General features: G+C 37.3%; 1 protein-coding gene across 1 annotated transcript in view; it reads right to left on the reverse strand.

Annotated features, from left to right (window-relative positions):
* Positions 1–6: 6 nt before the first annotated feature.
* Positions 7–17,704, reverse strand: part of LOC113239904 (ribosome-releasing factor 2, mitochondrial) — a 20,832-nt gene continuing 3,134 nt past the window's right edge. The window contains exons 6-14 of the mRNA XM_026477065.1: positions 15,226–15,549; positions 13,559–13,648; positions 12,787–12,976; positions 11,486–11,641; positions 9,276–9,498; positions 6,574–6,691; positions 3,102–3,197; positions 2,018–2,164; positions 7–318 (exon numbers count right to left, since the gene is read on the reverse strand). Coding sequence (XP_026332850.1) covers positions 157–318; positions 2,018–2,164; positions 3,102–3,197; positions 6,574–6,691; positions 9,276–9,498; positions 11,486–11,641; positions 12,787–12,976; positions 13,559–13,648; positions 15,226–15,549 — 1,506 coding nt within the window. The 3' untranslated portion in view covers positions 7–156. The remainder of the gene's footprint in view (positions 319–2,017; positions 2,165–3,101; positions 3,198–6,573; positions 6,692–9,275; positions 9,499–11,485; positions 11,642–12,786; positions 12,977–13,558; positions 13,649–15,225; positions 15,550–17,704) is intronic.

Below are 17,704 nucleotides of genomic sequence, written 5' to 3' on the forward strand. Positions count from 1 at the left end.
CGACACGATAAAAGTTTAACACTTTTGACGTATATATATCACGTGTTGCTTTATTAAACCAACGGTACGAAATTATAGTCTATGTTAACGGCGTACGGCTGTAGTCGCGCGTAACTGTCGCGATAAAGGTGTGTGTGGTTTTATAGGAACCAGGATCTAAAACCCAGTGACGCTCTTGATGGCCTTCTCCTCGTCGTGCGGCGCCATCTGTCGATGCGAGTGGAACTCCATGGTGAAGGATGCCAGCCCCGAGCTTAGCGAACGTAATGTTGTGGAGTAACCTAGCAGCTCTGAGAGGGGGGCCAGGCATTCGATTACCTGTTGGTGAAGAAAAATTCATGAAAGAACTACGATACTTTTCTTTTGTCTCTGTTCGGGCGCCAATGTGGTCTAGTCCTAGCGAAAGTAAAAAGAAAGGGCTCGGTCCTTATCCATTATTATTATTATATAGAATACAAGAATAGAAGGTATTTATTCGCTGAAAAATGTAGTTAACAATGCAGGTCTTATAATACACTTCCGGACACATAATTCGAGCTAACACGCATTTTCTGTATTAAGTGCCCTAAGCTTAAAACAATCTTTGATTTATTAAAAACTATTATGCAATTTTGAAACTAGTATACTAAACATCTTTTCCAAAAGTCCTTGTTGGGAATTTGGATTTGCAAAACCGGGGAAAACTTTTTCTTTCATGGTAACACTATTTTAGTATTCTAGCACTTTACAACAAAAATGCGACGTGACTCGAATTGTGTGTCCGGGAGTATATATTATATTAGATCGTACATTTCACCATAACTTGGCATGCGAATATTTTATACAATGGTTTTTAATCTTTAGACGTAGCACGCAACAATACACAATAACATGAGCAAACTACAACAATTGGAATTTAATCAGAAAATAAGAAGTCAAAAATAACATACAATAGTTCATTTTAAATTGTCTACAATTTAATTCTTTAACAGCATCCGGCAAATTATTAAATAATTTGGGTGCTAATACGAACAGCGTTCTACTGTAAAATTCCAAATTAGGGCGTTGTTTGGGCCGTATTTCTATATCTACTTTTGACTATGTTAAAGTTTCTTGGATTTTGTTTAATAAACACAGGCCTCGTAAATATAACATTTATATAAAAGTTACAAACAATACAAAACATAGTAGTACTAACTGTGAAGGCACTTACCCCAAACACGCCCGTATATGTATGTACATATATATCTATCCAATGCTTTAAAAACAGATAAATTACATGAAGTTAATTTTTACATGATGATTAACTAATAAGCACGTCCTCTTGCTTCGACATTGTTGGATGTTGTTGAATGTTCGGGAATGACGGAACGATCCCATGTAAGAATAGTGGAAGAAAAAGGAATTTGTTTCAAAACTTCAAAAGTAAATGACCAGGGACCAGTAAAGAAGGTAATAAAAAAGGTGGGATGACTCTAAGGGAAGTCAGCATCAGCCCAACTTTTAAGTTAAGCTTCGTACTGGATTTATTATCACGTTAGTTAAGAAAGTTTCACTGGAACTGTTAAGGACAGGCGTCTCGTTTACCAGCAGGCGCACAACTTGTTTGGTATCATAAAAACCATTGATATCATAAAATGTACGTATTTGAAGTATGCATGTTTGTTAAAAAAAATTAGGCCCTATTTACTAGGAAACGTGAAGTATGCACTTTTTTAACTCGATATCCCAACCGCTTGGCTGGCGCCTCCCATACTACTTGCTTTTCTAGGAAATGCTATAATATGTCCATAAAGATATATAATGCTTTGCGTGCAGTGATAGGCGACTTACCCTTAAACATATTTAAATAGAAATTATTTCACTTGTTATGTCATCTGTGTATAATATATGATATCAAAGATTATTTAAAATGAAAAGAAATTGACACAACGAAATACAATGTACCTAACTTTACTCAAGATGTGTATAAATACCGTATTCTGGCAAATAAACGTATTCTATTCTAAAGAGAGCAGCCAGCCGACAGGTACCTTACCTTATTCTGCTGCCTGATAGTGATGTGTTGTATCTCTGCGCGGCGGCGCGACAAGTCCGCCATTACGCGCGCAGAATGCGACTCAGGACATACCACTTCCAGGGACATCACTGGCTCCAGAAGAATTGCTTCAGCTTCTTCGAATACCTGCACGGGACCATAGCTATTATAGGTGTTGTTTAATCGCGTTTGTCATTTTAGGTTAGGTCTCTACTTAATTTCGGTGGCAAGTTTTTTGTATATACTCTTGCCCTTAGATTCCTATTGGGGTAGGCAGAGGCTAATTAGTGTTAGTTTAAGTAGCAGTAGAGCTCCTTGTGAAAGAGCTCGTCCAGGGAATTATTGCCACCTTACTTATTTCTGCCGCCAAGCAGTAATGAGATAATTATTGCGTTCCGGGTTGGAAGAGTAAGTAAGAAGAGTTGGGTGCTGGTGAAGTTACAGGCACATAGGACTTGTCAACTTACGGGCGCAGTGGCAGTGCCCCTCAGATCTTTATTAAAGCTCTGACTAGCACTGCAACCGTTATGGACAGGCGTGTCGCTTACCACCAGCAGTACGACCCGTCACTAAGTATTATAAAAAAAATAAACATCTCATTCAGTACAAAATAGCATAGCATTTTATTATCAACACTCTGGTAGAGCGTTTTAAAACTATTTGACAATGCAAGGTAACCAAAATTATTGTTTTTGTTTGTGGTGTTACATAATAATACATAAGCTCACGCCCTTGTCCCATAGAAAAGGTAGGCAGAGACCACAGAACGCCACCTCACTCTATCCTGACAGAACTTTCTAGTCTCACATACATCAACTACCCTTTTCATACAACTTCTTTAACAATATTCAAAAATAATAATATATAATAAAAATAATAATACGTGTATCAAGTCTCGTCTCTCTCACTAAAAGATAAGAGAGAATTTTTTTAAATTTTTAAATGACATATTCCCCGGAAATGGGATTCGGCCGGGGTCAGCGTCTCAGGTACAAGCACCGAACTCCGACGTATCAGAAACCCGACTGCACCTCATTATATGGGATGGTAACGTCCTACAAGAAATATTATTACGATTACATACCTTTCTCAAACATTGTGCCACGGTAGCGGAAACAACGGATTCGGATGTGCCTCTGCCGACTTCAAACCAATGTAGTGTCACTCGTACATCCACCAACTGAGAACAACAATTCATAATGAAAGTATAAACATATCGAATAATCTCAACGACCTTGAAGGCCCGACAGTTACTGTCAGCGCTGGATGTCGCACGTTCGATTCCCTGCAGAACCAAATTGGGAAATGATCTTTTCTAAATTGATTCTGTTCTGTGTGTTCTGGAAAGTGTCCCAGAGTTAATTCTGTTGCTCTGGCACTCATAGTGCAGGGAATTCTTAAAATTATTTGAGACCAGGCATTTAATTTTACTTTAGAATAATTTTTAGTTGGTAAGGTAGGTTGTTTAGGCTACTAAATAAATAAAAATACATTTATAAAACACATACAATTATAAAAATTTTGTTTAGTTTTTTTTTATGATGATACTAAATATCGAGTTCTTAGGTTTTTGCGATTGTTACACATAGGAAATGAAACTATTTTTCCGGATTTAAATCGCATACATTTGTTTTTTCATTAATAAATAATAAAATAAATAACGCACACACTCAACATAGCCCCGCACTAGGGAAACCCTGTGTCGCGGGTGCCATGGACACACACATAGACAACCACAAATTACACCCAAACTCACGAGAGAAATAATTGTAGGCCATACAAATATTTCTCCCGGCCCGGGAATCGAACCTGGGACCTCTGCGTGGCAGTTCGGCATGGTACCCGTTCGGCCACGGAGGCAGTTATATTAGATATAACTGGTTGATGACTGTACCACCTCAGTCAACCGTGACCATGGGACCTGTAAGGGGCGCGAAACGTTGGTTTGTTTGAAAAAAAAAATATATATACACGATTTAAATCCGGAAAAATAGTTTCATTTCCAATTATACTAAATGCTTAATCAAACTGTACTTTTAAAAAAGAATAACAAAATCTAGTTATTTTATACCTTGTCGTTTTATAGTCTGTCTTTTTTGAAGACGGAGTAAAATGCCAGTTCATTGTGCAAAAATGTAGCACGGTTGCAAGCAGCTAGTGATTGCAGTCGATAAATATTCCATCGACTACCGACTGAATATCGGTCACGCTTATGGAATAAATAGTCGAACTTGTTTCATTTAAATCGTCCTCGACTCATTATTCATCCAATGACTGAGCATATATTCATTTAAATTGTCAATTTTTGTAAGTTCATACATACACGCACTGTATTTAGAACTATGAACTATGAAAAATAAGTTTTTCATTTTAATTCAATAAATAGATAATCAAATTTGACTATTCTTCTTAAAATGTATGTGAATAAAAATTGATCATAGAGAAGGCAATAACGCAATCATTAGAACGTCACAATTCAGTCACAATCTATCGATAAACCTATCTACAACAACTACATAACTAATTAAAACTGGCAGCCCTACAAATGTCATTTTATTTTTTTATTTATTTATTAAACTTTATTGACCACAATACAAAGGGTACAAAAGGCGGACTTAATGCTAAAAGCATTCTCTACCAGTCAACCTCTGAGAAAAACGAAATTCACGAACGCGGTAAATAAACAGAATATTACGGTTATATTAAAATAAATGAAACAAATTCATAATTATATATATAACAAACTAACCTAATACCTTACTTAATAATATAATACATACACTTACATACATACAAATATACTATAGATATACAAAATACTTACAATAACAGAATATGATGATGATTATTGCTGTGACAAACAATTTAGAAGATGCTCATGAACATTATTTTTAAAAGAAAATATATTAGGAGACCGTCTGATGGCGTCCGGTAGAGCGTTCCAGAGCCGTATCGAGTGGAGAGTAAAAGAATCTGACATGAAGCCAGAATGAAATTTACTCCGTTTTCAACAAAAGACACACTATAGATATGATCATTTCGCTATCTAGTCGTTTTGCTACCGAGTAATTGTAAGTCATAGTGTTTCTACATAGGTGGTCGTTTTGTGATCTAGTCCCTAAGCTGATCAGGTCATTTTGAAGATACAGTCATCATGATACCGACCCGTTTGGCACATTATTTTTTAAATCTGCCTCCCACAGGGGTAAGCAGTCTACGGTTCTGAAAAACATCTCTCTATCTTCTTCCATTCTTCAGTCTTGTCATACTGGTACGTTTAATCTTGTTATTTGGCTTTTTGAGGACATTCTCAATCTGTCTTTCTCCACGCGCTTCTCCACATTCTTCGGGGCCGCCGAAGTAAATGGGCTATTGCTTTCCAACATCATTTTATAACTGCACCATTTGCACCCGAATTTCCGATCACCGTAGATAATATAATATTCGTTTCGCATCCGAGATTATACAAATCTAGAAATTTCAGACCCACTTCTAAGTCCGATTCAAATTCCGCTTGTACACCTGGAGATAAAATGATCCCTGTGACATTTGGGACCCTCTCGTTTCCGAACGAATACAAATACGCGCTAAGTATTCCAGTTTTGATCGCGTACCTACTAGAGGGCGCCAGCCGGTTGATTGCACTAGGGCGCTACATGGGCTGGTGCCGGCGCAACAAACCATTGAAGTGTTCTCTTTTGTATCTTAATTACATACATACATAATTATAACAAACTAGTGGAGTAATTTCACAAAAAATAATTGAATATCAATTCAATAAAAATTTAATTAATACAGTGAATAGCGACATCTCTCGCCAGGACTGGTAGCTGTAAAGGTACTAACTGGGTGATAAATCTGTCAAAGATTTCTCATAGATGGCGCTACGACTAAAACGTCGTTGAAAGACCAAGTACAAAGACACGACGCAAGCACATAGAAAAATTCGTGAGGTCCGTTGGTTCGTTCCGTGGCTTAGTTGGTATAGCGTCTGGCACGGTATGCAAGAAGACGTCGGTTCGAATCCGACCGGATCGAAGGAATTTTTTCTGAGTGTTTTTTCTGAGTGTTCGATCTTTGTATTAATAATTATAACAAACTAGTGGAGTAATTTCACAAAAAATAATTGAATATCAATTCAATAAAAATTTAATTAATACATACATACATTATCTTTCACATCACAACGATCACTTTTTACACCGCTTGTTACCGAGTAATAAACCACAACAGATCAATTGCTGGTCGCAGTTATAGAAGAATATACCTTGAATGAAGTTTTGATTTAAAATTGTAGTAGCAGTAGAGCGCCTCGTGAAAGAGTTCGTCTGCCATCTTATCTATTTCTGCCGCCAAGCAGTAATGTGATCATTGCTGTGTTACGGTTTTGAAGATTTAAAGCACTGAATGGCACTGCAACTGTTATGGACAGGCGTGTCACTTACCAACAGGCGCGCGACTTGTTTGTCCCATAACCTGGTATTATAAAAGTATTTTTTGTCACATCTCGCAAATTATGGAAGGGCCCAGATGTAATCGAGAGATGAGTTGCTTACCGGGCAGCCAAGCTTCGGTCCGTGCATCAAAGCAGTTCGGACTCCGTGTTTGATGGCGTTTAGAGATCGAGGATGCAGGTGCGCCAAGTTCGCTGCGCTGTCCGCCGATTTGTCTAACCTGGAGTTAATAAAATACCACTTTTACATTTCAAGGTTAATGGAAACTTCAATATTTGGAATACGAGAAATCCTACTGGGTTATTATCGTGACATAAGGGCGGTAACGTATCACAAACTCGAATGTTTCTTCCGAAATAACGTTCTAACTTCCGAAAAATTATAACGAAACCGTTTTTCTTTCAGGATATGTTGGATGTTTATCGCAAAGACACTATTAGGTTCGGTTAGGGTAGGTTAAGTTTAAAAGAAAAAATATTTTCCTCTTAAAATTACTTTCGAAGTCATGATAATTCGTGCATAAGTTATTTCTGAAAAATGTCATTTCGGACTACGGATAGGTACCATAAGGGCGCGTCGGCGGTGTGAACGGAAGCGATACCCGCAATGTCTTTTTAAGTTTAGAATTTTTCTGATAACGTAAGAAACGACGAACGAAAAAATCTTAAAATCAATTGAGTCAACTGAAGTGTGCGCAGGAACTTTTTGGTTCCAACCTCACCGTTCCTCCTTCGATCGACTAGGAGGTCCGGACCACTCCATCCTTAAGTCGATGATATACCACATCCATTCGTACTAAGCGCTTTGCTTCCTCCTTTCTGATGCAAAGGAATGGAATACTCTACCTGCGCCAGTGTTTTCCGAAAAGTACAGTTTGGGGTTATTCGACGCTAGAGCATTTTCGGTCACAAGCACGCGTCTATTATTTATTTAAAAGAAAAAATCACTGTGAACCAATTACACGTCTACGGGACGGATTTACGTACCAGTCCGCCAACTTGGCCCAATGTGGATTGAGAATTTCACCATTTCAAACGGTTTTAAACATACTTCGGCCCGAAGGTTTCATCACGACATTTTCCTTCATTGTTAGCGAGAGATATTGCTATTACATTCGTAAATGTACGTAATTTGGATTTTAAAGACATAGGTACATGCATCGAGTATATAACCAGAAATAGAGACGAAATAAGGGTCATACATTCCCGGAAACTCATCAGTGATGATAAACCACTTATAAACCGACCCTTCCTACGTAAAGTAACGTATGTCGAAATTGCCAAGTTTACAGGGGAGCGTTTTAAAGTTTTGAATTCTCTGAAATAAGTATAACACGTGACTTTGGCATTTCTCAGTTTTATTCGGCAAAGCTCGTTACTCACATAGAGTATTATAAAATACTAGATATCGGTTAGATTATCTATTAGATGATCGCTCTTTCATTCAGACCGTTAAAACGCTCCCCTGTAAAGTTGGCAATTTCGACATACGATACTTACGTAGGAAGGGTCGAAATATCAAATCTCGTTTGCACTGAAATATAGACAACGCCAACAACTGACCTGTGTACGTCTCCGTATATTCCAAAAATATACTGTATTTATTGTAATAAAGATATTGTAATGAAGAAGAGAAAAACAGACAGAATCAATTTTCATCGGTAATGAAATATATAATTTTGCAATTTTCGTCTATTATAGCAAAGCTCAAGTTAACTGGTCGATTTGCAGTGAAATAATTGACGACACCCGTCAATTGTTCCGAATTCGGGCTGGCCAATCGGAGCGCAGTTGTCGCAGTAATGATGTGGCAGAACAGTTTTCAAACAAATGAAATGACATTTCGTCTCTATTTCTGGTTAAATACTCGATGGATACATTCCATCACAAGGGATCAAAACACCGACCTCTCAAGAAGCAACCATTCTCTCACTAGACATCACCATTCATTCATAATTAATTTGTAAATAGATCATACGCAAAATAGGCGCCTTGACGTCGAGTTGCGGACACCAGCCCGTTACACCAAGTACCAAGTATTTATGAAAAACAAAAACTTCAGCCACGGTATGGCGAAGTCGCTGGTTGGGAACTTTTCTTTGTGTTCGATGTTTGTATTAATAATTATAACAAACTAGTGGAGTAATTTCACATAAAAAAATTATTGAATACCAATTCAATAAAAAATTCAATACAATGAACTGCGACATCTCTAGCCGGGGCTGGTAGCTGTAAAGGTATCTAACTGGGTGACGAAATAGCATAGATTTCTCATTGATGGCGCTAAGAGTAAAAAGTCGTTGACAAACCAAATACAAAAGACACGACAACAAGCTAGAAAAATTCGTGAGGTCCGCTGGTTCGTTCCGTGGCTTAGTTGGTATAGCGTCTGGCACGGTACGCTAGAAGACGTCGGTTCAATTCCGGGCGGATCGAAGAAATTTTTTCTGTGTCCGATGTTTGTATTAATACTTGAAGCTTAATTTACTTTTTTTATTTTTTTATAATACCAAGTGGCGGGATGAACAAGTCGTGTTAAGCGACACGCCTATCCATAACAGTTGCAGTGCCACTCAGAGCTTTAAATAGCAAAGACCTTAAGGGTTACTGCGCCCATCACCCTGAGACATAAGTTGAAAAGTCTCAAGTGCCTGCAATTTCACCAGCACCCCTTACCCTTCAAAACTGAAACCCAGCAATGGTCAGATATGAAACACAGTAATGCTCAGCTAAAAAGCTTGGCGGCAGAAGTACACAAGGAGCTCTATTGATGTTAAACCTAGAACACTTTTAACAATTACTTACTTCAACACCTTATCCTGGCTGAGGCCCTTTACAGGTTTAGCACTAAGAGTAACCTTCACTTGTTGTCTGGCACCGCCAATCTTCCTGTCAACCGTCATGCTCTGTTTGGCACTGCCAAGCAATGACTCTCTGTACGCAATCTGTAGTGGCCCTAATTCAACATCAATTTTGTACTCGCGAACGATGCGTTCTTTAATGATTTCCAAGTGAAGTTCGCCCATGCCTGAAGTAAAAGTTTAAGTATTAAAATTAGTTCATTATCATAGATTATAAAATGTATATTTACGACGCTTGTGTTTATGTGAAACAAAATCTAAGCAACTTTAAGGCGTAGGATGTTCGTATTATTAGCACCCAAATTATTTAATAAATTGCCAGATGCTATTAAAGAATGAAAAAGAAAAAAAGAAATTGCATAATTTGTTAGTTGCTCAATGCTACTACAATATTAATGATTTTTGACATGATAACGTAAAATGTAAAATTTAATTATTGTACGTTATATTTTTGACTTCTTATTTTCTGGTTAAATTCCAATTGTTGTAGTTTGTTTATGATATTGTTTTAATTTAACTTTAATGCGTGCTACGTCTAAAGTGGTTAAGCGTTGTGTAAAATATTCGCATGCCAAGTTTTGGTGAAATGTACGGTCTAATATAATATATTACAAGACCTGCATTGTTAACTACATTTCTCAGCGAATAAATATCTTGTATTCATGTATTCTATAAATCAATATTTTACATAATATGTACACTACAGGTATGAATCGATAGAACAAACAGTGGAAGTACTATCACCGTAGTTGAAGCCTTACCACTCCCGAATTTTTTAAGCGGAAATTAACTAGGCTCGCATCTTATACTGTTCTAATAAATGTTCCTCCTCATATATTTAACTGCCTCCGTGGCCGAACGGTTACCATGTGGACTGCCACGCAGAGGTCCCGGTTTCGATTCCCGGACTGAGAGAAATATTTGATTAGCCTACATTTATTTCTCTCGTGAGTTTGGGTGTCATTTGTGGTTGTCTATATGTATGTCCATGGCACCTGCGATGCAGGGTTTCCCGAGTGCGGGGCTATGAGAGTGTGCGTTATTATTATAGAAAAATACTATTAAACAATACAAGAGATAGAATTTTTAACTGACGTAGAAATACGATCATTAAGACTTTGCTTTATCTTAACAACTTAACTATTTTAAATAATAAACTACTACAACAACCCTAATATTAGTCGATAGAATTACAAAAATTGGAGAGGATGTTGGTTATATTTTTCTGTATCTAATGGAGCAATAAACGTTTTTGACGTAACTCCACTTATGTCATTCTTCCATGAGGGGTGCGATTTATAGTGTGTGATTTTTTATTATTTATTAATGTTTTATTTTATTTATTGCCTTTTGATTAATGTTTTTAATTAAACAGTGAAATACCGTTGACGGTTTTTATGTGAACACCTTTTATTTGCAGTAAAAATATTACCTTTTATTAAATCTTAAATGTTATTGGTTGAAAAAAAAAAAACAAGAAATTACCGACAGTGGTTGCCTACACGCGAAAAGAACCCCTAAGATGGTAAGGCGTCAATTTTGCTGATAGTACAGGAAAATAAATAATGATTACAATAGTGACACTTAGGTAATAAAATTCGTAGACAATACATATTAAGGTGTCTATTGATTTGTTTGATTTTTTTTGACAATTGACACTTGTGATCAAACAAAACGAGTAAATTTGGAAGCAACAGTCGATCGAGATCGTATTTGTTTGTTAGTAAACAAGAAGTAATTCAGAATAGAGAATCCATGACAGATTTTTTTCTTTTAATATAATATCTAGTGACGGGATGAACAAGTCGTGCGCCTGGTGGTAAGCGACACTCCCATCCACAACAGTTGCAGTGCAATTCGAGATTCTTAAATAGCAAAAATCTTATGGGCACTACCACTATGCCCTTCACCCTGAGACATGAGTTGACAAGTCCCATGTGCCTGTAATTTCACCAGCACCCTTACCCTTCAAAACCGAAACACAGTAATGCTGACGTTACTGCTTGGCGGCAGAAATTGGTAAAATGACGGTACCTCCCAGGACGAACTCTTTCACAAGGAGCTCTACTGCTACTAAAGATTTTACCCCTTTACTTTCCAATTTGTTTGAGTTTTTGAAAGTCGAAGAACAAAAGTAATCCGTTTCCAGTGTACCTGCTAAGACCATTTGGCCCGTGTCCTCGTCGGTGAGGACCCTCAAACTGGGATCTTCTCTCTGCAGCTCGTTGAGCGCGGTCTCCAGCGGCGTCTGGTACGCGATGCTGGGCGGCTCGATGGAGCACAAGAATACTGGTTCGGGAATCGTTGTCCCTGAGGAGAAATTAATATCTCATGTAAATTCAAATTCATTTACCATGACCAAATTGGAGATGTGGGTTAATGGTAATGAATGAATGAATAATGAGTTTCTTTTCCGTAGCTCAGTTGGGAGAGCGTGAGCCACGGTATGCTGAGCGTGTTGGTTCGAATCCAGCTGGATCGAAGGGATTTTTCTTAGTGTTCGATCTTTGCATTAATAATTATAACAAACTAGAGGAGTAATTTCACAAAAAGTAATTGAATATCAATTCAATACAAATTTAATTCATTAATAAACTTAATTTTTAACCCACTTCAGAAAAGGAGGAGGTTCTCAATATTTTATTATACATATTTTTATTTATGTATGTTACGGGATTAGTCTGGCATTTGTGGACCGATTGTGATGATTCTTTGTCTGTTCGAAAGAGGGTTACCTCAGTATTGGTCCTATTTAAATTTGAAAAAAATATTCCACCTCTAAGGGTGGCAAACTAGGTAGAATCCGGTTTCGCTTTCACGTTCCAGTAACCGATGTCAATAAAACTTGGCAAATACATGTAATAAGTTAAAAAAGACTAATATATTTGAGTAAAAAAGCAAAAAATTGTATTTAGACTTACAAGAAATTACGTGTATGGTATCGAAATGAAAAGGCGATGTGTTTAAAAAACGCCAACGAGAATACGTTGCGATATTGGGCGAAATCGAACGCTAGAGTCTCGGGTAAATACTGAAAAAATCCTTCTACTCGACTGGACTAGACTCGAAACAGCGACTGTTTTTTTCATAATACCAAGGGACGGGACGAACATGTCGTGCGCCTGATGTTAAGCGACACGCCTGTCCATAACAGTTGCAATGCCACCAAGAGTTGTAAATGGCAAAGATCTTAGGGGCACTGCCACTGCGCCCGTCACCTTGAGATTGAAATATAAATTGACAAGTAATATATAAACCCATGTGCCTGTAATTTCACCAGCACCCTTACCTACGAAACCGAAGCGCCGTAATGTAGAAATAGGTAAGGTAGCAGTACTTCCCTGGATTAATTCTTTCACAAGGAGCTCTACTGCTACTAAATCCGTCCCAGACAGACAGAAGGACAGACTTGATGGTATGTGTGTGTGGACCAAAAAATTACTAAGGTCACTTACCAATGCCAAGCAATATGTCAGCGATGTCATCGTCGGTAACGTCACCTTCGAGCGCTTGCAGGCGCTGCCGAGCACTGGGCAGCATCAGTTCTTCGACCCGCCCTGGCTCTTTCAGAGACGACGACAGGTTTGCTTTGGCACGGTTTGCGGAGGCCTGTGATGTCGTTATTAGGTCGCCTGACATCGTTGCCTGTTTTCATGGCGTTTTCAAAAGTTGTTATATTTATGTATGCATCCTTATATTTATGTATGCGTCCAGTATATAACCAGAAATGGAGACGAAATGTCATTTAATTTGTTTGAAAACTATTCTGCAAAATCATTACGATGACAACTGCGCTCCGATTGGTCAGCCCGAATTCGAAACAATTGTCGAGTGTCGTCAATTGTTTCACTTCAGATCGACCAGTTAACTTGAGCTTTGCTATAATTGACGAAATTTGCAATATTACATATTTAATTACCAATGAAATTTGATTCCGTTTGTTTTGTAATTAGATGTTTTCCTGTTTTTTCCCCACACCACCAAACGGAGCAGCACGCCATTGTTAAAGATGTTATCTTTAGTACAATAAATACAGAATATTTTTTCACACAAGTCAGTTGTTGGCGCTGTCTATATTTCAGTGCAAACGAGAGTTGATGTTTATAAGTGATGTATCACTAATGAGTTACCAGGAAATATTTCGTCTCTATTTCTGGTTATACATATACTCGATGTATGTATGTAACCATCATCTATTTTAATTTTTTGTCATCAAAGTTTATTTACCTTTAGTGAGCTGACGACAGCGATGTTCCCTGCTGTGACCTTTTCAACGGGCTGGTACTCGTCAGCCAGCGCAACGTACATAGAGCCTGTCTGAACAGATGTTCTTTACTGTTTACTTAATAATATAATGACAATAATAAATGTGTTTATTTGACATTACAAATACTAAAATAATTTTTAAAATGAAATTTTTTTTAGAAAACCATTTTTTTATATAATTATGGATGAAAGTAGTTAGTTAGTGTCGTGTGTAGACACGCTTGGATGCATGACGGGTTAATGTGACAAGTGTGGTGTCTCCTTTAAATAATCCTTCAAATAATCTGAATATTAACTTAAGCAAATCAAACAATATACATTTTAATAAATCGAGACATACTAAATATAATTTCAATTTAAATATCGATGCAATTCAGGAAGTATAACCACACGAAATTTCTTGCAGTAACTATAGATCAAGAACTAAACTGGAAAACTCACGTCGAGAATGCATGTTCGAGAATCAATAACTTTGTATATGCGTTAAAACGCTGAAAAATATAACAAATAAGAAAACTGTCATAACCACATATAGGGCGTATGTAGAATCCATATCACGTTACGGCCTTAGAGTATGGGGTAATAGTACAGATCGAAACTGAGCTTTTGTAGCACAAAAGAAATGCATTAGAGCAATTTGTGGAATTCCTCCGGATGAAACATACAGACCCTTGTTTCAGAGCCTTGGTCTGTTGCCACTACCATCATTATATATATACGAAATTTGTATCTTTGTACGAAAACACATATTTGTTTAAGAAAGCCTGTGATGTGAATACTAAACTCTGTAGAAACCCGAATAGACTTGTACTTGATACTATTCCCATGATTGCTAAACACAGTAAAAGTTGTTTAAAAATGTGTGTTGACATATATAATAAAATACCACTTGAGATTAAACTATTACATATCGAGTTCTTAGGTTTTCGCGATTGTTACACATAGGAAATGAAACTATTTTTCCGGATTTAAATCGCGTATATTTGTTTTTTCAAAAAAACCAACGTAAACAATATTGCGTTCAAATAAACAGCCCAGACCGAATCTTACTTGAGATGAATATAACGCGCTGAAGATCTCCCGCGAAGATCCTGAATTAGTCATCCTCCGTGCAGATAAAGGTAACGCGACCGTGGTCGTGAATACGTCAGATTATAACAGCAAAATAACTGAGTTACTATCGGATAAGCACATATAAAAAGGTGAAGAAAGACCCTACCACCAAGATATTAAAAACAACAACTAAGTTAATATCTAAGCACTCCGACACGCTGAAACTTGATGTAAGTCAGTTTGTACCCTGCTGCGTAAAACCTCCAAAACTAAAACTAAGTTTATTTAAAACAAAGCTGTACAAGTGTTTTTTATGACCTAAACGAAATATTTGACAGGAAATGAGATGTAAGATTTTATCTTCAAGATTATCATTTTTGACCAAATTAATTTGTAACTTGACATGTTTGTGACATTTTTTTATTATTATTGTACTGACATTATATAACTAGACATTTGCATGCTATTTAACATATGCGAAACACGTTTCTACTGGCACTGCCTCTTGTAACATCTTCTGTTATACTATGTTTTAAGCAAATAAACGAATTATTATTATTTAACAAGAGACATACCTGCTCACTCTTACTTTGTCCAAGATTATAGATCTTCTGTCCTTTGACGATCTCTCCACTATACAGCCTAAGGAAGGTCAGCACACCCCTTTGGTCGTCGTGAAGCACTTTGAACGCTCTAGCGGCTAAATCGTCCCCGAAACACTTGTACAAGTTATTGCACTGCAACGGCGACGGTAGGTACTGAATAACGCCGTCCATTAGAGTTTGCACGCCGATGTTTTTGTACGAAGATCCGCAGAGAACTGGGAAAGCGCGCATATTGATTGTACAACGACGAATTGCTTGCGTGACGTCGGCAAAGTTTAAATTGTCCAAAGATTCCTGAAAAACCATAACAGTAATTTGCAATATACGGTAGAATTTTGCAAGAACACAATTGTCTATTTAACACTAACTTGTCAATAAAAAGTAAATACAGTAAATACCTTCACATTATATTTTACTTTATTTAGTAGCAGGAGAGCTCCTTGTGAAAGAGTTCATCCAGGGAAGTACTGCCACCTTACCTACTTCTGCCGCCAAGCAGTAATGTCAGCATTATTACGTTCCAATTTTGAAGGGTAAGGGTGCTGGTGAAATTACAGGCACGTGGCACTTAGGGTGACGGGCGCATTTCATCGCTACACTTGCGATTACTAGGGTCAGAGGACTAAAGCACACAAATCAAAAAGTGCTTCATTTGTTAATATATAATTATATATTTTTTGCGTTGTTTATGGTGTTGGAAGATGTGAAGAGAATGATAAATTTGCAAAAGACGCCTCTAGAATAAAGTTGTAAATTTATGGAGCAACAAATGAATTTGACTTAGCCCGTGCTTTAGCCGGTAGATGTATTAATTCAAATGAACGATGTTGGATTTTGACTTATGTGCTTTAGTCCACCTACCCTAGGATTTGCATCAATGCAAATGCTAACAATTTATTGCTTAATGCCAAGAAGACAAAATGCGTTAAATTTGAATTACCTAACGTAAAATCGACTAGTCCAAGCATAGAAATAAACGGAGAAAAGTTAGACCTTGTTAATAAAGCAGTCTTCTTGGGAGTGACCTTAGATAGTAAACTTCAATGGTTTCCACATATATCGTCCCTGGCCAGCAGATTAAGCTCCGCTGCATACGCAGTCCGCAGAATACGTGAGCTTACCGATGTTAGTACTGCTAGACTAGTTTACTTTAGTTACTTCCATAGTATAATGTCCTACGGGATTCTCATGTGGGGTAAAGCGGCAGATATTCAAACCATATTTGTATTGCAAAAACGAGCGATTCGTTCTGTGTACCGTCTAGGCTCTCGGGTTTCTCTCAGAGAAAAGTTTAAGGAGACTGGTATCATGACTGTGGCATCACAGTACATTTACTCAAATATTTTATATGCCCTTAAAAATATACATAATTTCAATAAGAAAAATGATATCCATAATCCAAAATGATATCATGGTACCACGATTTCGTTTAACCAAGGTTAACAACACTTTTATGGGGAACTGTATACGTTTTTACAATAAGATTCCGGAGCATATATAAGTTTAAAAACTACTTAATTAAATTTTTATTGAATTGATATTCAATTATTTTTTTGTGAAATTACTCCACTAGTTTGTTATAATTATGAATACAAAGATCGAACACTCAGAAAAAATTCCTTCGATCCGGTCGGATTCGAACCGACGGCGACGTCTTCTTGCATACCGTGCCAGACGCTATACCAACTAAGCCACGGAACGAACCAACGGACCTCACGAATTTTTCTATTTTAAAAACTACATTAAAAATATTGTGATCGAAAAATCATATTACAAAATTGAAGACTACGTGTTAGAAAAAGATGTATGGAAAGACGACATGGCTCCAGAATCCACACAAATTTGATTCAAAGTGTATTCCATAGCATTTAAGTTTATTTGAAAAGAGCAATCCCTAGAGTTTCTTGCTCGTTCTTCTCAGGGAGATCAGCGTAGTGAACGAGCAGTAGCTTAAATGTGAGGTTTTCAAGTGTAAATTTATTTTACCTATGGAATAAATAATCTTTGACTTTGACTTTGATTTTGCAAACGCGCGACTGAATAATTATGTACGAAATATCTGTATATTCACATTATTTTGTTTTGATAATTGTAAATTTAAAAGTGAATTAATAAAGACGTTAAGTTAACATCACATCACCTTTACATCGTTGCTTAAACTCACGCGCGTTAAGGTAAACGATTAGCGACTGCATTGCTATGCATCGCGGCTAAAAGTCGGCGTGTGTAACCGTTGTTATAGACAGGCGTGGTCCACGACTTGCTCGTCCCCGTCACTTGGTGTTATAAAAGATTAAAAAATATTGTCTATTAATTTCTATTTTCATTAAGTTTTGTTTATTATAATTCCCAACGACTCACATGCACGCACGCACGCACGCACGCACGCACGCAGGCACGCTCGCACGCACGCACGCACGCACGCACGCACGCACGCACGCACGCACGC

The sequence above is a fragment of the Hyposmocoma kahamanoa genome, unplaced genomic scaffold (genome assembly GCF_003589595.1).
Source record: "Hyposmocoma kahamanoa isolate Upper Pololo Valley unplaced genomic scaffold, ASM358959v1 117, whole genome shotgun sequence".
Lineage (NCBI taxonomy): Eukaryota > Metazoa > Arthropoda > Insecta > Lepidoptera > Cosmopterigidae > Hyposmocoma > Hyposmocoma kahamanoa.